Genomic DNA, 27,910 nt, shown 5'->3' with positions numbered 1-27,910 from the left:
CTACGTTGCTTCGTTTTAATTTGCAACAGAGTTTAAAAGCCTGACTCACAAAGATATGTCGACACAAACGGAAGCAATGCACGGATAGCTCTTTCTGCCACTTTTGGGTAGGAATCGCACATCAAGGGCCAAAATTCTGTGATTGATTTCTCATCGAACATATCTCTTGCTCCCGAATCAGTTTCCCCCCCCTGAAAACCTGAATTCCCCCCTGGGGGGAATTCCCCCCCTGGTTGAGAACCCCTGATCTAGCACATCTCGGGGACCAGACGGGAACTCCAAATGACGGAGCACCTCACTCTTGAAGAGCGTTACGAGGGACGGACCATCTAGGTATCTGAACTATCTTATTATAAGACCACAAGCTTGGTTGCTTGATTAAAATCCTATTTACAATGGTTTGAGAACTTCAGTTCGCTGTCAACATACACACCCAGGTCGTTTTCACATTCGGTCTCTGTTAATGCTGTTTCTCCATCTCATTATGACATGTGATACGCCTCCTCATTGTTGCTACGACCTAGGTGCATCCTCTTACACTTCGTGGCATTGACTCTTAGCAGCCATTTCTTCCATCATCTTTGAAGCTGACACAGATATGTAGCTCTTCACAGTCCATTTGGTTCTTAATATTCCTGAATAACTTGGCATCGTCCACAAACCTTTGTATGAAAGAGTGTATAGCTTCTGGCATGTCATTTATGAAACAAAAAACAAAACAATAGCGAGCCCAGTACGCTGCCCTGTAGTAGTGTAGTACCCCACTTATCACGGCTGCACTTGACGATTTCATGTCATTAAATGCAACACATGGCTTGCGGCCATGAAGAATGTCTCCCATCCATGCTAGGACGCTCCCCCGAATTTTGTACCCTTTCAGTTTAATTTTCAGCTGTCGAAAGCCTTGGCAGAGTCCAGATATATATTGTTGATATTACCACCATGTTCCAGGATCTGAGTCCAAATATCCAGCACCCTAAGTAATTGTGTCATGCAAGATCGTCCCGGCATAAAACCATGTTGCCACTTCTTTACAAAGTTGTTTCGAAGTAATTTTCCATCATGACATCTCACAATGCTCTTTAGTACTTCACACACTATGCTGGCCAAGCTCACCGACTTATAATTATCCGTGGAGTGATGCTCTCCTTGTTTGAATATTGGACTTACATTTGCCATTTTTCAGTCATTAGGGATTTTTTGCTAATCCAAGCATTTGCAGAAAAGGGTGTTAAGGAGCTTAACAAATTCGTTGCGCAACTCTCTGAGCACTCTGGAATGTATCATGTCAGGATCAGCGCTCTGAGGAACTTTTAGCTTTGACAAATGTTTATTTTACACTCTTCTGAGAACATAATATGCATCAATGTTGTTTCAAACCGTCTTTCCTCTAACGCAGGAAGATTATTTGCATCCTCTCTTGTGAATAATGATGATCTGACTCTGAGTAATTACCATCTTCAAGACTCATATCTGATGCGCCCACGCGTGTCTTTACTTTTGATTTTGTATAATGGTTAGAAATCCTTTGGGTCTTAGTTGACCTTGCTAGCAATCCGCCGCTCGAACTCTTTTTCAGCCCTTTTACATTCTGACTGTGCTTGGTTCCTGGCATACATCCTTCTGTCCTGCTCATCATTTTTGGCCTTAGGTATATATATCTATAAAAGTAAACTTTGCTGGCTATGGTATTCAGTGTAGTATCTATGTTCTTGTTCCTTAGTGAGTCAGGCCAAGCCAGGCCCCTCTAAAAATTTGATCCTGACCTGCTCTTATTATGAATCAAGTAACAGTTAAATCTGAAGGACAACGTCACATGATGGTTGGTTCCAATTTGGCTACCATACACTTCTCGTTAGTTATGATGAGGTCCATCGATTTGGATGTTTGTCTCCTCTATAGGGAGTCGGATATTTCACATATTGAAATATGAAATTGTCCTTCAGAATTTCTACAGAAAGAGTAGCGGGCTTATTAAGGTCATTTGTGTGATTTCATTCCTCTAGTCGATGTCGCCATTGTTAATTCTCCATGACAAGGAGGTGACTGAGGGTTAAGGGCCGTTACGTAGTCAATTAAGGCTCTTAAGTTCCTTTGGTTTAATAAGCTACAATTTGGGGATCTTTAGATATGTCCAACAGAGAGTAAAGTCTCTCCCCTTTAGTTTAATTTTGCACCACTTCGATTCTTCAAAAACCTCTTCCCCTGTACCATCACCTGGCTGGTTTGTGTATACTCGAATATACCTGAAAAATATAAGGGGCACTGCAAATATCAACTGGGCATTGAAAGTGTAGGGACATATAAAGTGTAAGGGCACATAATTATAATGTAGGAGCACTGAAAATATAGGAGAACGATATAAATTCTGAAATTGATGGTCAATCAATCAAGGTCGAAGGGTTAGCTACCATAGCCCTCCACTCCAAACATTCTGATACTGATATTGAAACAGTTTATTTGGTCAGGAAATACAGATACAGAGAGGAAAATAATAACAATGTTGACATGGCTGAGCCAGTTGACAGGTTGAGCCCGCTTAGTGGCACCTGATATATACTGTGCATTTATCTGAAGAATTACTAAAGAATAATAATTATTAATATTAATACATGTAACATGGCGTTAGTAAATACATATGCGAAAGTTACCGTGATTGTTAAGTTTTATATATTTATTTATTTATTTATTTATTTATATTTTTCAATATTTTTTTTTTACATTTTTATATTATAAGTATATATATGTTTTACAGTGGAGTTTATATGCAGCAATCTTATAGGTGAGGGAGCAATACAACATGGGTTGAGTTAGGGTGAAACAAAAGGACAGACACAGTCAGGATAATGACTTGACGGCAAATAATTATTGCAATGGTAATTTCTATCTACGTGACAATATATGATAAAATGGTTTTGGTTATATATATATATATATATATATATATATATATGTATATATATATCGGCCAGGGGGTTGATAATATTCAATGTTTCATTCGCCGGACGCCAAAGTTATTACCTCGGGTGGGGGCTAATTTCATGCCTGAATTTGTGTGGAATAATACAATATGAAAATCGCCGCGACATAAACCCCTGATGAAAATTTCCACTGTATCAAACACTACTATTAAGATAAACTTTATCTATGTCCTGGAGTCTGGTTGACCCTCAGATAGACACGGCTCTTGATCACTTTTTTCGTTTTTAGCATCAGTGGATTCATTTTTTTGTAGTCTGATGGGGCTGATAGAGGGTCGAAATTATGTTTGATTAGTTGAACGAACACTGTATTTGATATACGTATAAACAATAATACTGTATAGAGGATATAGTATATAGTGACGTATTTCACTATTCATGAAAATAGAAACACGAAGGATACAAAATTACCTTTCTTCTTTCTTTCCAGAAAGTTCAAGTTGGGCGATGGTGTCTGGGAGGTTCGCACCTTTAGTCTCCTTCATCGTGGTCAGCGACACCGATGCCAGGATCGACATTGTCCCGAATACGACCGACGGTAGCCAGGGGATCACAGGACCCTGAGGAGGAAGTACATGGTGAGTAGTTCGACAAGGCAAAATGAGGAGGACAGAAGGCATGGATCAGAACTTGGACAGAATTATGGAAGAACTGGTAAGAACAAACAACTTGGCGCTACTGTAATAACTGATAAAGCTACAGCTACTCACTTGATGACATGACGCTGCCTAACTTACACAGTGAACGCTAACGATGGAAACAATCACACTGATAATAGACCCATCATATTACACAGTAACACTACAGCAATGGTCGCCACACTGAAAGTGGTTGGTGTTGAGAATTGTTTCACACCAAATTTGCACAGTTGATAAATGGGTGATTATACATTATGGAAAAACTCTTAACCCCCAAACACACACATAATTTAAACTGCTTCAGTGTTTGTATCTCTTCATACTCCAGGTATAACTTATTTCCCATAGTGTCAACACAGAGGAACAATCACCAGGTATATGCTGATGAAAGGTACGATGATGGCGGCCACCTGACCCACAGCGCTGCCAGTCTCCACTCCTTGAACCCGTACCTCGGTGGGGAAGACCTCGTTAGAGTAGACGTAAATGATCTGGAAGGCCGCGGAGATGAACATCTTGCCTAACAAAGCCAGCGTCATCATCAACTGCCAGTGTCCTGGAGAAGCAGATCTGAGGTAATATGTCCAATTACTGAAACTCTTTTACATTTGTGTTTGTTTTGCAGAAACCTGCTATATAGAATATATTTATATGATTTAATATATACATAAGTTATTTAATAATGCCTAAGTAAAGTTAGCCAACGACACTGAAATTATTCAAATATATAGACATGTTTTTTTACTTACTTAACACTTATCCTTCTTTGAGGAGATAGTCTACTAATCCCTTGCGCACGGGGTCCCCTTTGAGCTGAATAAAATCGTCTGGCGTTAGCAAAATAAAATATTAAAAGTGCCGTCCTCGTAATCGAGGGTTAATGTGATGGGTTTGTTGCTGCAGATTTCTTTAAGAACTGTAGTAATGCTCGTCAGTTGTAGACGTATATCTGGCGATGTATTCAATGTATTATTATTATTATTATTGTTTGTAGCCTCACACATATAGGCTGTTGTGAAGAACATGATGTTTCAAAGCTTTCATAATATCGAAATATTGTCCTAAGAGTTTTACCAAAAAGGCAAAAGAGAGTCCTTATCAAACAATTCCATAAACTAAACTTTTTTCCTTTTAGTGAGAGTTTGCTCACTTGCAGCTCTGAATCAGTTACTGGATTGCACAGCTGTGTTGGGGGTCAGGCTATTTGGAAAAATACACTCTGAAAGTATTTCTAAATTATTAAAGTTGTTGAATTATGTTGTCTCTTGTGTTTTTATACAATGTCACGTCATTCTATATTTGGAAGCCATAAAGAAATAAAAAAATAAATAATTTTTTTTTTTGAGAAATCGATCCCCAAATTAATCTTAAGTAGGTTTGATTCAATTTTATCTTAGAGACTCAAAATGTTGATATTCGGGCATGGCAGTGACAAGTTCACCTTATTTAATCGTGAAAATGTATCTATAAGATAGGCCAGTTTCTTAAGCCAGCCATCAAGGGTAAATTTAGATGACAGAGAAAGTGCTGTCCCATCAAAAATAATCTCGTCTCATCTCGCAGTCCACATACACGAGAAAATACTTTATTTTTTCCCGTAATAACCAACGCACCTCTGTGTATAATAATAAAACAGTATTTTATAGAACTCATCTCCTGGGACAGAATCAAGGGGTCTAGCTTTAAAATAATTTGAAACCTTCATGACTTTAGAAAATACTACTTTGACTTCTTCAGACATCTTTTTCACAGCTAGAGTTGTCTACCATGTACTGCAGATACAACGTTTCTCATGAGAGCTAAGACAGTACACCTTTTACTGGGTCTGCCATAGCGTTGCACCGTCAGAGCAAATATTTGTACTGAGATCCTACCCGAGATAAAGTTTTTGCATAAAAGTGTCTAGTAAGTTATTGTAAATATATCATGCCCCTTTTGTAGTAGTTTTAATAGATGGGCAGAACTGAAAGCTTGTCAAAAAATTTGGCGTGAAAACACAACCAGTATAGCTAACCCTGCTATATCACTCGACTCACTAACACCGCTTCACGAAACTCTGTGTCGCCACGTGACCAGTGATACCAAGTGATACTGGTGAGGGAGAAGATACTGGTGACGGAAGTGACTGTTGACAGGAGATAAAAAAAGACAGGATGGACAGGAGGTGACAGTGATGGGCCTCACCTGTGGGTATAAAAGTCAAGGTGAAGAGCATGATGCTACAGCAGACGAAGCAGACAGCCAGACTTCTCTTCCTGCCATAGCGGTTGACGATAGGGACGGAGAGTGTGCACCCAGGGAACTCCATCAAACCCGCGAATATCAGGTACAGGAATATGTTTTCACTATACAGGTCACCGCCGAGATTGAGTCCGTCAAACACAAGAGCCGCAGAGAGGAAGAGGAAGCAAACAGCCACGGTGATGGTGATGATCTTTCGAGTGCTAAGAAGAGGTGAACAAAGGATTAATTTACAGTATGAGTGTGTTTTATGTCAGTTATTTTTTTTTTTTTTTTTTTTTTAGAGTTTAAGGAAAAGTTCACTAAAGTGTATGGTATTTTGTGACGGCTTACCACACCAGAAAGATTAACTAATTATCTTTCTCTTTGTTTATTCTCAATCTTGTGTTCATTTCTTTCATATTTGTCTATATACTTCCCTGTTTCACTGTATATCTGCTTATTACTCACTTATCTAACTTATATTTTTTTTACAACTTCATGCTAGTTTAAACAGTTGGCATTGTGTTTTACTTACCGTCATACTAAACATGTGAAGTTTGTCTGTGTTGCGCGCGATAGGTATAATTATGTGGGACAAGTTTCTCAGTGACTTGTGAGTTATCATATTCCGTTTGGTTGTTACCAACAGTCAATACGCTACAAAGAGAAAATTCCAGCAATATTATTCTATACTGGTATAAGTAACCCATTACAGAAACACTCCCAATTAAACTGAAACCGGGTGTCTTAAGGTGAATACAATAAATTTTCGGAAGCAGTACAAAAAATACAGTATATATGAACCTATGTGAGGCAAAAAAGAAAAATTGTTGAAAAGTTATGGATTATTACACTCATCTGGGAACATCAGTGAACACCCACATTAATGTTCATTGGAACCTGTCAGTTCATTTTATCTGAGTCTTCTTCACTCTCTTCACACCACCCCCACTCCCCTCACACCTCCCCCACTCTCCTCACACCTCCCTCAGTCTCCCCCACTCTCCTCACACCTCCCTCAGTCTCCCCCACTCTCCTCACACCTCTCTCAGTCTCCTCACACCTCCCCCACTCCCCTCACACCTCCCTCAGTCTCCTCCCCTCTCCTCACGCCTCTTATCAGTTTCCCTCACTCTTCTCACACCTCCTTCAATCTCCCTCACTCTCCTCACACCTCTCTCAGTCTCCTCACACCTCCCCCACTCCCCTCACACCTCCCTCAGTCTCCTCCCTCTCCTCCCGCCTCTTATCAGTTTCCCCTCCTCTTCCACCTCCTTCAATCTCCTCCTCTCCTCCACACTCCTCCAGTCTCCTCCACCTCCCCCACACCTCCCCCCCCCACACCTCTCCTCCCCTCCCACTCCTCCCTCGCCCACTCCCCTCCCCCCACCTCCCCTCCCTCCCCTTACCTCCCCACCTCTCCCCTCACACCTCTCCCACTCCCATCACACCTTCAGTCTCCCTCACTCTCCTCACACCTAACTCACTCCCCTCACACCTCTGTCTCCTCCACTCTCTCTCACTCTCCTCACACCTCCCTCACTCCCCTCACACCTCTGTCTCCCTCACTCTCCCTCACTCTCCTCACACTGTAGCCTCTGTCAACATATAGACAGAAGAACTTATGTAAATTTGGGCTACTTATACATATAAATTGTATAAATTCACTAACCCAGCGTAAACGGACTATGAGCAGTGCTTAGACGCTTAGACACAACAAAAATGCAATTTCCCTTGTCTGTGACTCCTTGTTACATAACTCGATGACTGTCACTGACCTCCACTTACTACTGGCTGTGCGTCATATTAACTGACTGTCTTTATGCCTCAGATCATCCAGATAATTATAGACGCCAGACGTGTGTCACATGAGGCTCAGATCTCGGCCTCTTATAGCCTCGCTTTAACTACATGCTCATATTGTAGGTACATTGTATTTACTCTCACTCATAGTGGCACTATATTTTTAAATAAGTAAGAACGCCATATAGTGTTTGTGTGAACTTTAAGCACTCTGACACAAATATAAACAGAGATTACAAGGAACTCTAACTACATAAGTTACAAGTGTGGCGATGGTAAAAATAAACATTCCAAGGTCTCATCACACGATTACATTAACGTGAGCTAATGGATTACTAATCATATCCAGTTCATAGGTGACGAGTAGATGGGGATACCTGCCATTCCACAACTAGTTACCGTACATAGGTGGTAACCGGTGGGGTAATTACATAAGTATCTGCGGTGGGAAACCGTTAGTTACAACACCACCCTCGGTCTCCTTCACTCTCCTCACATCCCTTACACACACACACACACACACACACCCCGCACGATGTCTCACACCACGCGATGTCTCCCACACACACCACACGATGTCACACACACACACACACACACACACACGCTGTCACACACACCACACGATGTCTCAGACACACACACGCCACACGAAGTCTCACACACACATACACCACACGATGTCTCACACACACACACACACACACCACGCGATGTCTCCCCACACACACACCACACGATGTCACACACACACACCACACGATGTCACACACACACACACACCAAACGCTGTCACACACACACCACACGATGTCTCAGACACACACACACGCCACACGAAGTATCACACACACACACACACACACGCCACACGATGCATCACACACAGACGCCACACTAATAGTATTATTTTATCTTCGTGCGGTGTTAGAATCATGCTTACAACAACCTTGTAGCTAGATTATATCTTTACAGCGGCAAACTATCAACTCAAAAATTAGTTTAAAACCTTCAATAATAGTTGGAAGTCAAAGCATTGGAGCGAAAACTATAACATTGATGCGACCTTATTGATAACTTTCCCTTGATTAGCAATGGACTAAATTCTCACTTGTATTTGAAGCTGCTGGCGGGGCACAGCCCACAGAGTTCAAAGAGTTCGCCCCAAAGACTAAACCCCAACAACTACCCTTCGACCTTTTAGCACGACAAGCCAACCTAAGCCTTTAAAGCAGTGGCTTCCAAACTGGGGGCCATGGCCCCCCAGCAAAATTTAGGGGGCCATAAGCTGAGGCTATGTACACATAAAAATCCCAAGCCCCACCACACTAGAACAGCCAGTCAGCAGCTGAGCCAGCCAGAGATATGGATTGGGAGAGGGGGGCCATGGATAAGGATCATATATGAAAAGTGGGTAATGATCAGAAAAAGTTTGGGAACCACTGCTTTAAAGGAACGGTAAGTCCACTGGCTGATGAATTTCATGTCATAGATGCTTCCTTCACTCATAACGAACCACAGCAGAACAGCCCTTGCCGTCTACTCACTGTAAATAGCAAGTTGTATGTTTACTTTATGTTCTCCCATGTAACAGTACAATATTACCCATGTTACTGTTCAGTATATAGTATATCAAGTCATTTGTGTCCACTGCATATTTTCAGCCTTTTGGTTGTTGCACTTTTTTCAATAATCCATAAGTAATAATAATAATAATGATAATAATCATCATCATCATCATAAATATTTTTATTATTATAAATATTTTTATTATTATTATTATTATTATTATTATTATTATTATTATTATTATTATTATTATAGACGCACCTCAGTAGTCTTGGAGCTGTGAGGTTGCCACAGCTCACACTGTCGCCTGTGTCACCTTGACTCTTCCTCTCTGTACCCGCTTCCTCCTCCTCCGTGTTCTGAGAAGATAAAAATTTATTTAATAACCGTCTTGTGTGCTCACGTGTGCGTGCATCTACACACGTGTGAGTGTGTTGTAACTCCGGGCTCCGTATTTTGTTTTCATGGCATTAAAGAGAAAGTGAAGTTTTTACCTTATGAAAGTCTTCAGGTCTTGCCTTAGTGTGTATACATTGAAAGTATGAGGTATATTCCCAGGGTTTTGGCGAATACATTTCAAAAAGGTTGAGCCATTCGACATACGCAAGTATGCGTTGCGTTGTCTGGTTTTCACAATACTTCGGCCAAAGTTGGAAAGATACTTCATTCTCTCACTGTACAGTACAGTCGTGAACAAAAGTTTGCAGACACCTGAGCCTTTGAGATTGCGTGCTTCTCTATGAGTAGTTTTTGGTGTGTGTGTGCGTGCTTGTAGGTTTACGTGTGTCCATGTGTGTGGACAGATGTACTGTACTGTACAGGTTATATCGGTTATAATTACTCACGTAATCTTTAATATTTCAGTATACTCGACAAAATACAATTATATTCCACGTATGATAGGTCTCTTAAGTACTACCAATCGTATGAGAAACGAATGATGAACTTAAGTCCAACAATCGAAACGATAGTAGAGAGGAAGTGTGTGTGTGTGGTCATCATACTCGCCTCGCACGCCAGAGGTCTCGGGTTTGATCCCAGGGCAGGGTGAAACATTGAGCAAGATTCTTTACGCCATTTGCCTCTGTCTACCCAGCAGTAATTAGAAACCTGGAAGTTAATCGATTTGCCGATCGTTTTCCAGGGTAATGGGTTAGCCACTGTATTTGGCGAGTTGTCCAGTCTTCTCGGACTATTCCTTGACAATGGGTCGTGCAGCTCGTTAACTTAGAATGTGTATGTGCGTTTGTATGTGTGTACGTGAGGGTGCAGTGCCCGTGACTCTGAAAGGAAGGTTGTCTGCGCCTGATACTGAAAATTTATTAACCTGCTTGTTTTTTCAGTGTTCCCCCCTAAGGTATTTCTTCTTTTTATATAAGATTGGTGGCTTTTTGAAAAAAAAAAAAAAAAAATCCACTATTATGTTTATTAATATTCTGGGTAATTTACAAATACACAGTTAAATATTTAAACAAGCATTTGGTCGTTCAGTATCATAAAAGGTTAAACATTCGCGTTACATTACAGTGTTAATTAATTAGTTTGATGTCCATACAACCGTATGCTTCAACAGCTTCATTATTGCGTGTTGATATTGACCTACCAAACGGCGTCAGATGTTTGTCTGGTCTCAGGAACTCCCATACCTCTTGTGGATTGTTTTCTATAAGTTAAGTGTTGTGGGCCTCCCCTACGTCACACCTCCGACACAAGATAGCCCACTGGTTCTCGATGGGGTTTAAGTCACACCCTTTACTTGTTCAGTCAACCAACTCTATTTCAGGGTGATGGGAGAGCCAGTCCGTAACTTTATTATTTACATGAACATAACTCCCGCCATGTACCAATCTAACTGGGTTTGGCTGTGGGATCGCTATAGCTTGCACTGTTGGCAGCAGCACATCCTCCAATATTTCATCATAATATGTTGTTGTAAACCTTCCGTCCAACTGCACTAGCTCCCTAGTCGTACGCCTACATTTACACCCAAAATGAGGAGCCGACTCACCCACTTTCTTGAATATGGTGCTCCCTTAGTCGTGTATATTACATTAAAAGTCGAAAGAAACAAGAAAAATTTTATAATTACCGCTTGTCGTTTTATCTGGGACATGATAGTCTTCAACTCGTACTCGGACGGGAGACTCGTTTTGTTCCAGCGGGCAGCCTTTTCCAGCACCTTCTGGGCACGACTGGCATGACCCTGTACTATCAGCCAGCGCGGGGACTCATCTAGGTAGCTGAAACAGAAAGCGTCTCAATATCAGACAGAATGCTGTGGATAACACTACATTACAGTGTAAAGGCGGCAGTCATACACGTAGGAACATAAGAGCATAAGAATGGAGGTAACTGCAGCGGGCTTATTGGTCCATACTGGGCAGTCCCATTTACACCCAACCCCTATTGCTCATATATCCATCCAACCTATGTTTGAAGCTATCCAGCGTATTCGAGTCAGTAATGATGTTTGATAACTTGTTCCAGTCATCCACTACTCTATTTCCAAACCAATGTTTACCTATTTCGCGCCTAAATCTAAATTTATCTAATTTAAAACCATTGTAACGAGTTCGCTCCTAGTTGGATAGCTTGAGTACCTTTATTATATCACATTTGCTTAACCCTGACTTCCATTTAGAAACCTCGATCCTTAGAGATTGGTAATCATCATAGGTACTCACTAGAGGTTTGTACTCATCACATGTACTCACTAGAGGTTGGTACTCATCACAGGTATTCACTAGAGGTTAGTATTCATCACAAGTATTCACTAGAGGTTGGTACTCGTCACAGATGCTCACTAGATGTTGGTGCTCATCAGAGGTACTCATTAAAGGTTGGTACTCATTATAGATACTCACTAGAGGGCGGGGAACATGAGGACGGAAGGTAAGGAGGCAGCCAGCTGCAACCACCGCCAGTCACGGATGGCGTAGGCAGCGCCGCCCCACAGCATCGTTCCCAGTGCCCACGGCATCCCGGTCAGGATGCCCATAGTTGCCCTGTGCCTGGGCTCACACACCTCCAGCGCTGAGAGAGGAAAGTTCACTACACTAGCACCTATTGTTACATATCTGTATAGTGCTTCACCAGCTGTTGTGTGATTATGTGTATGTAGTAGATTAACAGGTGTTTTCACATGTGTAAGTCGTAGTAAAACTTGAAACATATATACTGTTCTTATGTATCAACTCACAGGATAAATGAATATACTTTGTGTTCATAATCATGTTAGTTATTCACACCTAAACACAGGTAATAAGAATGGGGCACTGTATCTGACTCGTGTTGACCAAGATTTATAGTACTTACAAGGTGCGTTAGTTCTGTGAAAACCGTACATGTGTAGTGTTGCGACATTCTTGATGTTACCATTTAGAGCTTTGCGATATTTTGCGATGTCCCAAAATAACTCGATAACGTGGGTGTGGATTGCACCCTCTGTTGCCCTGGCCATGTTACAGTGATGTTGTTCCATGTGCTTTTGTGTGATGTTATGTAGAGCTATGTGATGTTATGCAGCAAATTGTGACGTCATGTGTTATTATGTCATACTATCTGATATGTGATGTCATAACACAATACGATGTTCTAGGAAGATATATTAATGTCATGCCATATGGTGTCATGTGATGTAATGTTACGTGATCTGATATACTATTGATCGTTATATGACGTACATGAGGATGGTAAAGTTATTTATTATCTGGGGTGCCAGTGATGCACTTTACTACCCAGGGGTAAGTTTGATCACTGAATGGCGTCCTCAAAGTCACAATGATTTAACGCAGTCATTCGAGGCTGTAAAAAGACTGGCTGAGACGCTTAGATTCTATGAGTATCTTCGTGAGATGACTTACCAGGGATTTTACCTAGGAGGAGATGATTATCCCTGTGAAGATAATTGTCTTTGGAAGGGACTTACCTCTATGAAGGGACTTTCCTATGAGCAGGGGCGATCTGTATGAGGGTAATTACCTAGGACGAGGTGAATGAGTAGCTCGGAGCAGCCTATGATGAATCGTAGGAAGAGGATGGTGGAGAAGTTGTGCAGGAGACAGAGCCCCAGGGAGGCTGCTGACACGACGATCTGCGAAACCACGTAGACGATCTTTCTCCCAAACCTAAATCGACGTGAAAATGTCAGTTATTCAACTGCTGACAAAATTAAAAAATAAGTGTTGCCGCAGTAGGATAAACTAGAAGAGAGAGAGAAAGAGAGGGATAGAGAGAGAGAGAAAGGGAGACAGGAGAGAGGCAGTGAGTATTTACAACGAACTTTGCTGAGGTGGTAAATGTGAAACAGATGGGCCTCGCCTCGGGGCTGATTAACTCGCTCCCTGTGGGGTTCAGGAGATAGTCTCTAGCAGTCCAGTGAGCTAACAAGTCCGGGAGCTAATAAGTCCTACATTAGACCCGAAACACGTAAGTTTTTATGTGGTTTAACACTCCACTCTACTCAAATATATCATATGTAGTTGTTAATAGTGAAGGAACGTACGAGTGAATTAATTATCTCATATGTAACATATGTAATTTGTACTCTGTAGGTTTTGACCGAATAAAGAACAATCGAGTCCTACATGCAAGGGTCTCATTATCCCACAGTCGCTCATCGGGCGGTTACAGTAAGGATAATGTATAATGAGCGGTGAGAGTCTACTATGGAATGGAGGAAGTGAGGTGATCCAGGTACAGTCTCACCCAAAAGTTCATTAACTCTCCCAGCCAGCTAATGCTGCACTTCCTTCTTCAGATGTTTGAAACTGTCTCAGTACCAACCAGAACATGAAACCGATACGAATGAATCCAAAGGTTCGAAGTAACATACTCACGTTCAAACATCTGAAGCAGACAGTACAGCAATAGCTGGCTGGGAGAGTTCACGAACTTTTGGGTGAGACTATACCAGTAACTAGGAGTGGATGTGACAGTGAATCCATTAATGGTTGATACAGAGAAGGTAAGATATAAGTTAGAAATGTATCATGTATAGAAGGATAGAAATATATCAAAAGGTAAGAGCTGGGATGTGTCGGGGTACACTTGAGTCGACGATATTGTACGGGTGTGAAGCATAAGGAAATATTGAAAAGAAAGAGGACAAGGGTTTGTTGTGAAGATGAGAAGTGGAAGATTGGTACAACGGATGAATAACTCTGGAGCAAATGATAAAACGGGAGAGAAGACCGAGAGAGAAGTGAGAGGATGGTGTGTGTTTGTGTGTTTGCAATCTATTGTGTAGAGTGGTTTGTGGTGATAGGGTGTTGCTGATGCTTGAAATAAGTAATGAAGCAACAAGATTAGACCTAATAGAAAACTTGGGGGTCTTGTTGAGAACATTTTAGGAATCAGTCAGTCAAATATGTCATATTAATGGCCATGTGCAGTAAAGCTTTGTACATATATGAGGAGAAGCGAATAAAGGCAAAAATATCTAACTAATAAAGTGACTTGCCAAAATGAATAGCTAAGAAGATTCAAATAATGTTCGTTTTGATTCCTTGCCATTCAACATTGATGAAAGATGAATAAATAACGTTATTTTATAGCTTATCATACTTTTCTGCCAGTTTAGTAGTGAATGAATAAAGATTCACAACCCCTCCCGTCCCATCTCTCATCCTACTCTTTTTCTTCCCCAAAACGTAGACAATATTCGTACCTGTCAGCGAAGTAGCCGCACACCAGTGGACCCACACAGGTACCCAACATGTATACACTCTGGTAGGTGGGGCGAAGATACTCCCTCTCACATACCAGTTCGAACTACGGCAGACAGGTACCAGGAGCCCAGAGAAAGAAGATAACGTCATCAAGTTGTTGTGCAGGGACTACACTCCTCTATGTTTTCTCCTCGGTAAAACTTGTTGGCTACGCCCTCTAAACTGCCTCTCCCTTTCCCTTAGTGACCACGTATTACAAGAAATGTTTCAGTTAGATGGGTTTGTTGTTCAGTTTCTTATTCTCCTGTTTTAGATACAACACAATCCTCTTTGTTATATGTCGTTGTGAAGAATTTTCTGGCAATGTATTTTGATGGATAACAATCTCTTCTCTATCTGGAGAACATCTCATAAGAACATAACATAAGAATGGAGGAAACTGCAGCGGGCCTATTGGCCCATACTGGGCAGTCCCATTTACACCCAACCCCGATTGCTCATATATCCATCTAACCCCTACACTTATCTTTGTGGAGAACATCTCCCCCTATACAGTACTTGTCCTTGTGGAAAACATCTCCCTCTACACTTATCATTGTGGAGAACATCTTCCCCTAAACTAGTTCTTACGGAGAAAATTTTTCCCACTTAACCCATATACAGTACTCTTGTCTTCCTGAGAGGTGATCCCCAACTATCCAACTCATCCCAATGGAGACTTCTTTTCCCCTCAGTTTGATTTGGTTGAGATGTTTGTGGCGGCGGCTATTATGTACCTCAGAAGTGAGAGTTGAAGAAAAGACGGACTTATCAAATGTCCACTTAATACACGCCACGTCCTCCAGTCTTCCGGTGGACGTACTGTTTATTACATAGCTGCAGGAGTCACTGTAACCATAGGAAGGTAAACAAGTTTGTTTAGTATGGCTTATGTGTTAATATGGTTCTCTCACTGTTTTTTATGTTGAAAGGCTAAAAGACTAAGATGGTGCCTCAGAAGTAACGTGAAAGAAGTTATCAACAACGACTAAATTAAAATCTGAATATTTCAATTTTATATTTAAACGAAGCATCATTGATGTGTGAGAACGTGATTTGTGCAGACATAATTGACTGAAGGTCATCAAATGTTTCAGACTATCTACCACAGAGATTAAATCATTGTAAATAACTTATTTGAGATGACTAAATTCTTCACGTTTTTCTTCTTCTTTTTTAGCCAGAAAAGAAAGTTTACTTGTAAAATAAAAACTCACTGTTTGACTTCAATGACGTGGTCAACTGTATGCGGCTGACACGTGTAGTTGACAGACGGTGCCAGATATACGCTGCTTAATGACTGACTTGGTGATAGCAGGAACCCTGGCCGGGAAGCACACTACATTACACACACAACTACTATGTTTGGGATGTATATTATGAGTCACAACCAGTCTACAGTTAACAGGAAACCGCAGACGGGGGAGGAATCGTGAATATTGTCAATACAAGACGTTTACACTCCTGTATAATAGCTATGTGGATTATGAAAAGTCCAGAATATCATAATTAAATGCACATCATAATACACTGCAGGATACGTGGCAGCTGACAGAATAACAGTAAGAAACCGAAGGATTGTAATGTACATTTTTAAAGGAAAACAGTTAATTGAGAGGTTAGAGTTTATTAACTGAAGTCTGATCCAGATACAAAAAAGTAAAAAAAGAAAAGATGTTGGAGGGTTGTCTTTAACTTACGGAACGATGACGCGAGGGCGAAGAAAATGTTCCACTTGCCAGTCCCCAGCTGGGTGAGAAGTGCGTCAAAACTGTCAGCCATCACGCCGACGAAGTTTTGAATATCAAGGCAAAGAAACTACACTATTAACCTGAAGCGCAGGGAAATGTAAAACATGAATATACGAGGAAAATAATATTAATGTCAGTTTTCTTTAAGCATAGGTAAAAAAGAAGAAAGAGAAGGATACGACTGGAACAAGACTCCAAGAGACGCTTTCTGTCGTCTCACACACGTTTCTGTAAGTGGTAGGAAGTCTAGTACAAACAAAATATTTCCAAGGTTTCTACTTCTCTGACAATAATATCTAAGTATTACAACGTGTATGAAATGCTGTTGAACACTTTGGTAAAATAAAATCCAGAAGCAGCCTACACGGCACATCAACAGCCAGTCAATCAGAAAATTATACGTTGGTGACGTAATACAGCAGCTGAAATGGGGACGTACAGTACTAACCGATTAAAAGATAAACTCTGTATTTACCTGTGAAACAAGGAAGTATTGGAGTAATTAATGTTTTTTGTAAAGCAACTGCTATATTATTTACAACTTTCATAAATAATGATTCAGGCCATGAAAAGGGAAAATCTTTAAATCCATATTATATAAGAATAAGAACCACTTATTTACAAGATATAAAACCTGAAAATATTTCCTACTTTATTATAGTAATGCAATCAATACCTTGAGAGAGATAGCAAGGCATGAACCCTCTCCCAGTGTTAGAAGTAAAGATGTATACAATATGTTAATGACATGGACTAAACCAGCAGTTGAAGAAAAGTATCCGCTGTTTAAATGTTTTTTTTTTATTTGGAAAAATATTTATTTTAAATACATGGATCCTCACCAGAGAGGCTTTATATACGGGAGGTATATTTATGTAGCTCTACCAACTAATTAGAGACTCAAAAATAAATAGTTGTATAAGAAGTGGTGAGGTAGAATACCCATTACACATAGTTTACTTCTGCTTCCATAACAAAGAGATAATTAAATGGTTTAAAGATATCCTGAATACAATACCAAATTATTTCTGCATTTGTTAATGTTTAACAGTAGTAATAATGTTATATAAGAATACAGTTATTATGCTAATGTTAGATTATATTTACTGTATGTAGATTAGTAGTAAGAAAAATTACAATGTTGATGAGACTAGAGCCGTTATTACAAATTGGATATGTTATAATAAATTCATGATCAAGTGTATTTTAAAAGAAATATCATCTACATACTTCACAGACAGATATATTAATATGTATTATCTGTGTATATATGTAAATTGTGCAATTTTAAATAACATAAAAAGTAACTCAAAGTTGCCAAATATATACTTTTTAATAATACATATCTTCTTCAGGATGATTTTACAATGACACTGGATTGGAATGTTGACTATTGTAGCTTTATCTCCATGTTTAATACGCCCAACTGTCAATATACTTTAGGTTGTGTGGAACCGTGAGGTGATGAATGCACATTAATGTTATTGTAATAAATGTGTTTGCCAACTTTCAGGGTATGTTTTAATGGCAAAGTAATGCAGTACAGGGTATACTAGTAACTAGCAGGGACCCGCAGATAGCGTTAGCCAGTCATACGTACATCCTCCATAATATGAGATAGCGTTAGCCAATCAAACCACTTGTCTGAGAGAGCGTTAGCCAATCAAACCACTTGTCTGAGAGAGCGTTAGTCAATCGCATCAATAAGATAACTAACGTTAGCCAATTATACCACTTTCCTGTGATAGTATTAGCCATCATTCGAGTTCATGGTATCACATAAATGTGTTGTCACTTGCGACTGCCAACTGAAGCTGGCAACGAGATTCAGGGGTGGTTGGGGGATAGATGCTGGGCACGTCACCCCACCCCTCCCCTCCCCTCCCCCCCCACTCTGCTTTGTCTTGTGGCAAACGTAATTATAAAGAGCACCGCGTGTGCCTAAAAATACTGTATATAAAAAAGGGTCCATGGACCCCCAAGGGGTCCGTGAAGGTCAGATAAAAATTTAACATTTATATTCACTATATTTTTATATTAAGTTGTTCAATTTTTGTCAATATATACCAGATGTTATGTATGTAGTTTTGGTTACTGAAGAAAATCAGTAAATCTGTAGGGTGGCATGGGATGCTACTGTACACAGTCAGGTAACATACAATCGTCAGCGTCGTCAGGTTTTGACTTCTAAAATGTTTACTTTATTCATACTTTGTGTATGTCATACACTGTATGAGGCAATGAATTTTCAATAAAATAAAGTTGTGTTTATGTGCTTATGTGCATTTTTCTAGGGAGGGGGTCCATAGCTTTCACCAGATTCTCAAAGGGGTCCGTGACTCAAAAAATGTTAAGAACCACTGGTTTAGAGGTTGTTGTTGCGTCCCTCCTGTAAGAAATTTCTGCCTCCACCTTGTTTCCCCATGGTTGACGATCCAGGAGTCTGACACGCGCTGAAAAATGAAAGTTATTGGGTTTCGCCAGCACGGTGTCAGCCTTTCCTGTCCTGAGTGGGTGTTTTTTCTGTGTGAGGGATGTTTTTTCGTGGTGCCTTGGTCAATTAATTCTTTATTTATATTAATTTGTATATTACTTAACTATGGAGGATGGAATAATGCAAATCAGAAATAAAAATATACGTGAAAAAACATACACTACTTAAAAACAGGTTGTGTAAATTTCATAATCAGGATTCTCAAAAGTTCTAAAGTTCAGTTTTCCTCGTAACTGGAGAAGAATAATCGCACTTGAACACTAATTTTAACCTGGGCACAAGAATAATGCGAAAAAAAATATCATTAAACTACACTGAGACTTTACGATAACTAGAATCAATCGCTTAGTTAACAGACAGAGGATAACTAAACATAAACTGTCAAAAATTACGTCAAAATAACAGTTAACCGGATATATTCACTTAGCAACAGCCGGGAACAAAATTAACACGTAAAATATCTAAGCTATTCTGAGACTATAACGAGATATATTAATCAGCATCAACAAAATAAACGCTTGAGATTACGACTTGAGATTACGATGAAGATTGATAAATACGTAGTAAAATCACTATAAGCACTTGGCCAAATATACACCATCACACGAGATGACAGTGACGCAACAGCTACACATTTTCCATTTGAGGATGATGACTTTAATCATCGTCATCACACGTTACGAGTCAGAGTGGCTGTCAGTGTAATAACGTCAAAAAGGTGAGTTATTAGATGATGTTGCAGGTATCAGAAAAGGACCGGTGAGGGGTATCCGTGGGAATGTTCAAGTAATACTCACACACGATTCACCCTCACTGAAGTTACCACATACGACAAAATACAGATAAAATAAGTTTCTTCGTTAACATAAGACACACAACAGTAACGGGTCACAGGTTGATGGATATACGTGTGTAGATTGGCAGAGTGTTGCGGGGTATGAGCCAAGCCACTGTACTGGAGGTGTGCTTGCCTACCGGTCTCAGGACCCCGACGATGCTCCCTGCCTCCCTTGCTCCTCACACACGTGTAGCTCCCACGCCGGGGGAGAGGGAGAGGGGGACAAGGGGAGGGAAGAAGGCAAGGGGGAAGGAAGGGGGCTCGGGAGGAGGGGGAAGCTGTCGAAAAGATGAGCATTGCCAAGAGAGAGATAGAGATAGAAATATACCGATTCTTCCTGTTAGTCATGATAGTCAGAAACATACCAAGTTTTCAGTTACGATATCTCGCACTTATTACCATGCTGCACTTTAAGGGTATTAAGCGTTCAATATTAAGTTGAAAAAATCACAGCCGAGATCCGTGTACCTAACTGTAAAAATATGTAGGTGTGTGTGTGTGTGTGTGTGTGTGTGTGTGTGTTTACCCCCACGTGTCAGCCACGAAACTGGGGCGGAATAACAAAGGTTCTTATGCCCAACATTCTCGGCAAGACAAGGTAAAAAACACCTTTCACGTTCAAAAAATAATATGAAATTTACACCCAGACTCCACCTTAGTGTGATACATTTAAATATCAACAGTTAAGAGATCAAATGAGAGTCAAGGAAAAACATCTTCTACCTTAATTATATCTTTAGTAGGTGTATATAATGAAGGTAAAAATTTCAGTGTAGTACATAAGCCTTCTCGTTGACTTTCGCCTTGTCTCAACTTATTATTGTTTTATCCATCCTTAAGAGCACCTCAAACCTCTACCTCCCTCCATCTCTATTCTCCTTCACCTTCCCTACCTCTCTCTCTCTCTCTCTCTCTATCTCTCTCTCTCTCTCTTTCACTCTCTTTCACCCTCTCTGCCTCTCTCCCTCCCTCTCTTTCCCTTGCCCTTCTCTCTCTCCTCGTTTCTTTCACGCCCCCCTCTCCTTCCTACCTCTATTCTTATCTTACTCTCTCTCTCTCTCTCTCTCTCTCTCTCTTCTTACCTCCGTCCCTCTCTCTTTCTCTCACTCTACTTCCCTTTCTTTCACCCTCCCTCTCTTTCATTCTCCCTCTCTCCCCCTCTTTCACTCTCGCTCCCGCCCTCCCTCTCTTCCACCCTCCTTCCCTCTCTGCAACCTCCTCCTCTATCCCTTCATCCTTATCTTCTCTCTGTTCCTCCCTCTCTCGCTACCTCCCCCCCTCTCTCTCTCTCTCCCTCTCCTCCATCCTCCCTCCCTCACCCATCAACAGTGGCGTAACCTCTTGTGCAATGATGGCTTCCAAAACAATGTCTTGCCAGAGAGAAGGATAGATAGATAGATAGGAAGGATAGAAGGAAGGATAGAAGGATGGATGGATGGATGTAAGGATGGAAGGATGGAGAGGAAGGATGGATGGATGAATGGGAGGATGGATGGATGGATGGAAGGAATGAAGGAAGGATTGATGGATGGATGGATGGATGGACGGATGGATAGAAGGAAGGAAGGATGGTTGGATGGAAGGAAGGAGTGATGGATGGATGGATGAATAGATGGATGGAAGGAAAGAAGGATGGATGGATGGAAGGAAAGAAGGAAGGATTGATGGTTGGATGGATGGACGGATGGATGGATGGATGGATGGAAGGAAAGAAGGATGGATGGATGGAAGGGAGGAACGATGGATGGATGGATGGATGGATAGATGGATGGAAGGAAGGGAGGACGGATGGATGGATGGAAGGAATGAAAGAAGGATTGATGGTTGGATGGATGGACGGATGGATGGATAGATGGATGGAAGGAAGGGAGGATGGATGGATGGATGAAAGGAATGAAGGAATGAAGGAAGGATGGATGGATGGATGGATAGATAGATGGATGGATGGAAGGAATGAAGGAAGGATTGATAGATGGATAATAAAATCGTCATACAATTTCACTTATATTCATCACAATAAGTTCTCCTACAGCTGGGCACGACAGTTCAGAATGCCTCCTGTCATCTCAGAAGGGTTGGTATGCCTGGTTGCGCAGTGACTCTCAATATTTCGTAATAATATATTTTGGTCATCTTCATAGTATTTACAGGTGAAAAGAAGTCATTTAATTTATAATAAAACTTCCTCAGACAACAATGTTCAAATTTCTCGTTTAGTTTTGTAATCCCGTAAATCCTTAGAGCGTTCGAGGACTCTGTGTGGCGAGGGTATTGTATGTAGAGACTGTAGCGGGTACCAACAATGACAAACAATAAGTGTATTTAACCAAGAATAGCGCCAAGAAACCTGCTAAAAGCTGCTACAAGACCGCTCGATTTAGCACCTTTGATGTATTACGCAACTTTGTGAAGCTCTGGCAGGCTTACACTTGCTAAACCCAGGCGAGGACTACCTTAGCCTACCCGTGTCAACACAACACCTTCCCGGATTGCATGAAAATTAGCAATCCAACTACCTGGTTTGAGATTGGTTGGATTGGGTTGGGGAGAGCTGGATTGAGTTAAGGAGAGCTGGATTGGGTTAGGGACACTTTGACTGGGTTAGGGAGAGTTGGATTGGGTTAGGGAGAGTTGGATTGGGTTAGGGAGAGTTGGGTTGAGTTAGGGAGAGTTGGATTGGGTTGTGGAGAGCTGGAATGGGTTGAGTTGGATTGGGCTGGATCTGGATTATGTAATAACTAGCTTAGAGCATTTTACAAAGATTCAAAGGGACCCAGGAAGACCCATAGGCACCCGGGACTCCTGTGAGACCCGGAAGCAACTGAAAGATATTGAACAAACACCTCTTCCCTCCCTGACCAGATATCCCTCCTCCTAGTGACAGGCCTGGCACTTGACATTATTAGGGACCTGCCACGCTTTGCCATAAACAAATGAAATGTACCGGGAATTTTCCCCCCACACACTCACTTATCATTCTGTCACTTTACGTAACTTGCTGACAAAACCTGTGACCCTGCAGGCTTTTACGCTCTTAATACACGAGTCATGAAGGTAAGCATGAACTACTTGAACTAGTCATGCTTCCCAGATGGGCCCTGTAATCGCTTTTGTCCTTCAATTTGCACAGGATGACGTAAGGAACGTTAAGATTAATTTTACTTGTTACATACAGCTGGTTGCTACTAAGTAAGTGACTCATCAAAATGATAGCTATGAAACATGTAGCAACATTACAACAATTTTGCATTCATGGGAAATAAAGGTTGTTGATCATGAAAAAAATTTAAACTTTTTGCTTTTTAAGATGATGTGTTCCTCAAAATTTACCCCTGCCAGCGTTTGCCTTATGCTCTGAAACACATGCTCGTAGGGTCAGAAAACTGCTTTACCGACTTCCATGAAACTTGGTGACAACACCTGTGGGATCCTTGAAGTGCTTTTAGCCACATTTTTTCAGACCTGGTAACCCAAAATTAAAACACTAAAAAATTTAACGGCAATGTGGCAATCGGCACTCAGTTGCCAACAAAGTTACCCATTACCCAACCCCCTTTCAGGGATGATTGTAGAGTATAAAGATCCCAAATGCACAAATCCTATTCGTGTAATAATGTTATATTTGTAGACTGAACAACAATTATACATTCGCCTGAAATAATATCTTCACAAACCAATTTTACGTCAGGTTTAACAAGTGAGTCAAGTCGACATACCAACATATTCTGCCATATTGCAGTACGTCCTATGGTTGTGACAATAGTAATATAATTATTAGTTTTAGTATTAATAGTAATATTATATGTATAAATGAAATCATATGTGTTTCAATAGATCGTTAAAATTTGTTTTATTTATTGTTAAATTATGCCTTTCTAAACATGTTCAATTTGTACCCACAATTTTGCTTAAGATATTAAATATTTATTACTACAAAGATATATGACACCTGATAGTTTTCTTTCACCCATCGATTAGATTAATTTTATTAATTTTCTTTCTTCATATACTACAACGGAACACAAACTTGAGATGATAAAATAAGTAAAAGGTTGAAGAAATTAGAAGAACGAGTGTTCCCCGTAATGATGAGTCACCAAAACACCAACCAGCACCGGGCAGACGATACCATTATTTTACTGTCTCGCTTAACCTACTACATGAACTGATTCCCACATCTACTTTGTAAAACATTGCTAGAAAAATAACGCTACAAACACCTAAGATAAATGCTATGGTGTGGAAAGGTGAGAACGTTTATAATGTTATGCCAAGAACAGCTGTGATGCAAACAAACTTTTCTCAAATTTATTTAAGAATTTATTTGTAAGAATATCGATAATATCAATCTAATCTTTAGTGTGATAAGAAATAATACAGCGAGTGATATTCCTTTGAGATTTGTATTAAGTGTTTGTGTGACTAAAGTGATAATTTGTTGATATTTAGCCAGAAAAATACTGATACAGAGTGGATAATAATAACAATATTGACATGGCTGAGCCAACTGAGTGTCTGGGCTCTTATAGTGTGATCTTGGTTTAGCGATAATTAGTGACCTCGGGATGACGCCACCAGCAAGACCACCAGTGAGTATTTAGACTATTTTGGGTAATATTCAAGATGCTGTTCTAGCCTTAGTAGCTCCCTTCCAAAAGTTCTCCCGAGAAAAAAAAATCTTTCCTACTTTTAGAAATAGACATAAAATGAACGGGATATCAGTTTTGACTTACGGTATAACTTCTGTTGAATCGGATACCCTAAACCTTATTTGGATAGTCGTTAATATCACAGTTAGGGAGATTATTGAATATACTGTACTGTAAATTGCCGATCAACACTTCGGCCATAGGAGAGAGTGTGGTTCCAATGACATGTGAGGAGGATTGCCTTCTTCAATACCCATGTTTTAGCTAAACACATGCATTTCCAAATACGAATGTTTCCTGTAATTGGGTGCATGCGAAAGCCAGTCAGTAAATAAGAGGCATAAGAGACCGTAAGAGACGTTAAAATATTGTGGATAGTTTTAGGATTTACCAGGAGTGTGGTGGGAGTGGTGGTAATCATTGCGGGAACAGCAACATCTTAACTCAGAACCGTCTTGAGTCTTTCATACAGATATCGAATTCTGTATTAGTTGATAAGATAACAGATAACGAATGTCATATTACTTTGGCGATGAACTTAAGAACTCAAGGACTCTACTCATAATAACAATAGCACCGCAGAATCTGAAACAATGTCCTTAGTCAGGCCAGCCGCATTGCTGCCATTTTCCCAATTTTACCATTTAACAACATTTGACTTACACTACGGTAACGAATCGTCATTTAATCTATGATATGATATAATATTGAGTTCTAGCACACAACAAACTCATATAAATATCGTTTCTCCCCACACCGTCAGGCACCAGATATTGCCGAAAGTTAACAAGTATTGTCGTATGTCCACACAATACAGCGGTCAATAACGTGTTATTGGTGTTTCCCAACTTAAACAAACACCACAAATTATGAGCAAGTACCTGTATTCACGTAATGATGATTACTTGCTAAAGTTGATGCACCTCTGCCTTGAGTTAAACTATGCCCGGTGCTGACACCCCTACGGCACATCACCTCACCGTCTAGTAGCAGACATGTTGTAATGGTAATCATTAGAATCGATTCAACATTTTTTAAGGAATCGTAATCAATGCCAAGTCAAAAGGAATCGTACTCACGATTACATTCCATTATTACAACATATCAAATTGAAATTGTGGAGAACAAAAGCGGGATGAGGCGGGACCTCACTAATGCCACGGACAAAGAGTTAGCCAATTCCCAAAGGACTGTCGCTCTTTTTCTAATCCTTACCTTGACCAGACCCCCTTTTATTTGAGTTACATTATTGTTCGACAAAGTAAAGAGTGGGATGTACATGGAGGTGTTTGGACCAATGACAACTGTCGAATTAGTAGGTCCCATGACTGGTAAATATTTATTTTCACTCAGCAGCAAGACTGGGGTGAAACACTTCATGTAACAAAAATCTGTCAGTATATTTACGATAAAATAATAGTATACTACGTGGATGAAATAATACTTATAAGAAATTAATAACATAGATATAGGCGTAGACAACAACCTAAGTAAATTTACTGACACCATAATAGGGTGAATAATTAAATATGACGAGGACTAGGAAAAATTACAGGAAGATCAAAAGAAACTTTTCTCGTGGTCTGAAAAAACGGCAGATGCAATCTCATGTGGAAAAATGTAAAGTAGTTAGCCTAGGACACCATATATCAGATGAACAACGTTGATATAAAGCAGGGTTTCTTAAATGAGGAGGGAGGGGTGGGAATTTTATGTAGTGTGGCACCACATGAGTAGGGGAACATTCATCCCAACATTTCCTCAATAAGAGGAGACTCTTTAATCTTTCTTGTGCTGTGGGTCAGCATCTTAACATCCCTTATACGAGTTTTTATCACTTGGGAGTTTGTAACGCTGCTTGAGTTATGAGGTGTTTACGGTTAACAAATTTATTGACAAAGCTTGGAGTACAATTTGCCTATTCTGAGTAATTCAGTCAGGTCTTGGCATTGGGGGCGGTATCACTTCTCACTGCCACGTAGGACAGAGGTTCATACACAAAGAAATACATCATATTCATTAACAGTATATATAGGTCAGAGTCATGTGGGCGATATCACTGTTCACTGCCACGCAGGACGCCCTATTTTAGCGTCATCAGCAAATTTACTTATGTTGCTGTCTACGCCTATATCTATGTCGTTTATGTATATAATAAATAGTAAAGGTCCAAGTACTGAGCCTTGGGGTACTCCACTAGTGACGTTACCCCAATCGGATTTAGTGCCGTTAACGCTTACTCGCTGTTTCCTGTTCTGTAACCACGTCCTAATCCATTTTAGAATATCTCCTCCAATTCCACGAGCCTTGACTTTTCGTATTAATCTTTCGTGTGGGAATATCATCATTTTTAATGCACAAACACCTATCCACACATCATTTTACACACGCACGCACGCACACACACACACACACAGAGAGAAAGAGAGAGAGAGAGAGAGAGAGAGATTAATAAAATGATAATATTTGACTCCGTAACACACTCGGTACCAGTTAACATGTTGTGTATCACAGTTCCGCAATCAAGGTGACAAAATCCCTGTGTCACTTCTCTTCATACAAGAATGCCCCTAGAAATGGGTACATAGTATTATTGATCGTAACTATGAGCATTAATGTAATTCTTATCGTCTCCAGCACTTACCACAACCGCCACACCACAACACTGCCATACCAATACTGAGTGATGCACAACTTTTATACCCTACTAAGCCGTAAGAACTTTTTCCTCACTATCAGGATTCACTACCAATGCAAGCGCCACCCTCCGTCTCCCACATTCTGGTGGGCTTGGGACAATGGTTATTGCATTTATTTATATGTGACAGGCGGCGGGCGGCAACGGTTATCGTGGGCGGTGAGCGTCCCATTTATTACAGATAACTCCGCCAGGACATTATCACTTGACTGCAATTTGTTAAATAAAAGAGAAGTATGTCAAGCTGATTAATAGAGATAGCAAGAGTTGCACAAGTTATCGGTTAAGTCCACTCTCCCGTTTACTGTACTTCATTAATATTTGCCTTTGTTTGTTAACATACTTTATTGTGTGCCGCGTGCGTGCACACAGACAAATCCCCTTTTATGCACAGACACTGATACACAATTACGTTAAACACACACACATACACTACTATTACTACTCCTACTTTGCTGTCACTCTGAATCGAGTATGACGATCATCCATCTATGATACAATGATATGAGCTATTGAGGATCTCACCTAGGTTTGTGAGTTTTGAGGTGACTAAAGAGG

The 27,910-nt window shown here is 40.4% G+C and overlaps 1 protein-coding gene and 1 long non-coding RNA gene across 7 annotated transcripts in view; one reads left to right on the top strand and one right to left on the bottom strand.

The window, feature by feature from the left end:
• The window catches only part of LOC121868073, a 118,582-nt gene extending 106,383 nt beyond the window's left edge, over positions 1 to 12,199 (top strand). For all 3 annotated transcript variants that reach the window (XR_006089300.1, XR_006089301.1, XR_006089299.1), the window contains 4 exons: positions 3,412 to 3,635; positions 3,968 to 4,194; positions 5,973 to 6,073; positions 12,071 to 12,199. This is a non-coding gene — a long non-coding RNA (uncharacterized LOC121868073). The remainder of the gene's footprint in view (positions 1 to 3,411; positions 3,636 to 3,967; positions 4,195 to 5,972; positions 6,074 to 12,070) is intronic.
• On the bottom strand, positions 258 to 27,449 carry LOC121868069 (organic cation transporter protein-like). Of its 4 annotated transcripts, none has more exons than XM_042368340.1 (13): positions 27,299 to 27,449; positions 16,623 to 16,753; positions 16,140 to 16,245; positions 15,660 to 15,771; positions 14,883 to 14,986; positions 13,196 to 13,341; positions 12,079 to 12,247; positions 11,304 to 11,454; positions 9,476 to 9,573; positions 5,804 to 6,063; positions 3,991 to 4,175; positions 3,393 to 3,541; positions 258 to 2,246 (listed from the first exon to the last, which is right to left on the bottom strand). In XM_042368340.1, the coding sequence occupies exons 2-13, from the start codon at positions 16,702 to 16,704 to the stop codon at positions 2,108 to 2,110; spliced, it is 1,701 nt and encodes a 566-aa protein (XP_042224274.1). In that variant the 5' UTR covers positions 16,705 to 16,753; positions 27,299 to 27,449; the 3' UTR covers positions 258 to 2,107. The 4 variants fall into 4 exon arrangements, with proteins under 4 accessions (XP_042224274.1, XP_042224275.1, XP_042224277.1 ...); XM_042368342.1 differs by lacking the exon at positions 258 to 2,246 and adding an exon at positions 2,723 to 3,245 and having other exon boundaries at positions 27,299 to 27,395; XM_042368341.1 differs by lacking the exon at positions 27,299 to 27,449 and having other exon boundaries at positions 16,623 to 17,852.
• Positions 27,450 to 27,910: the final 461 nt, after the last annotated feature.

The sequence above is a fragment of the Homarus americanus genome, unplaced genomic scaffold (genome assembly GCF_018991925.1).
Source record: "Homarus americanus isolate GMGI-L3 unplaced genomic scaffold, GMGI_Hamer_2.0 scaffold6894, whole genome shotgun sequence".
Lineage (NCBI taxonomy): Eukaryota > Metazoa > Arthropoda > Malacostraca > Decapoda > Nephropidae > Homarus > Homarus americanus.
This window is presented reverse-complemented; position numbering and strand designations above follow the sequence as displayed.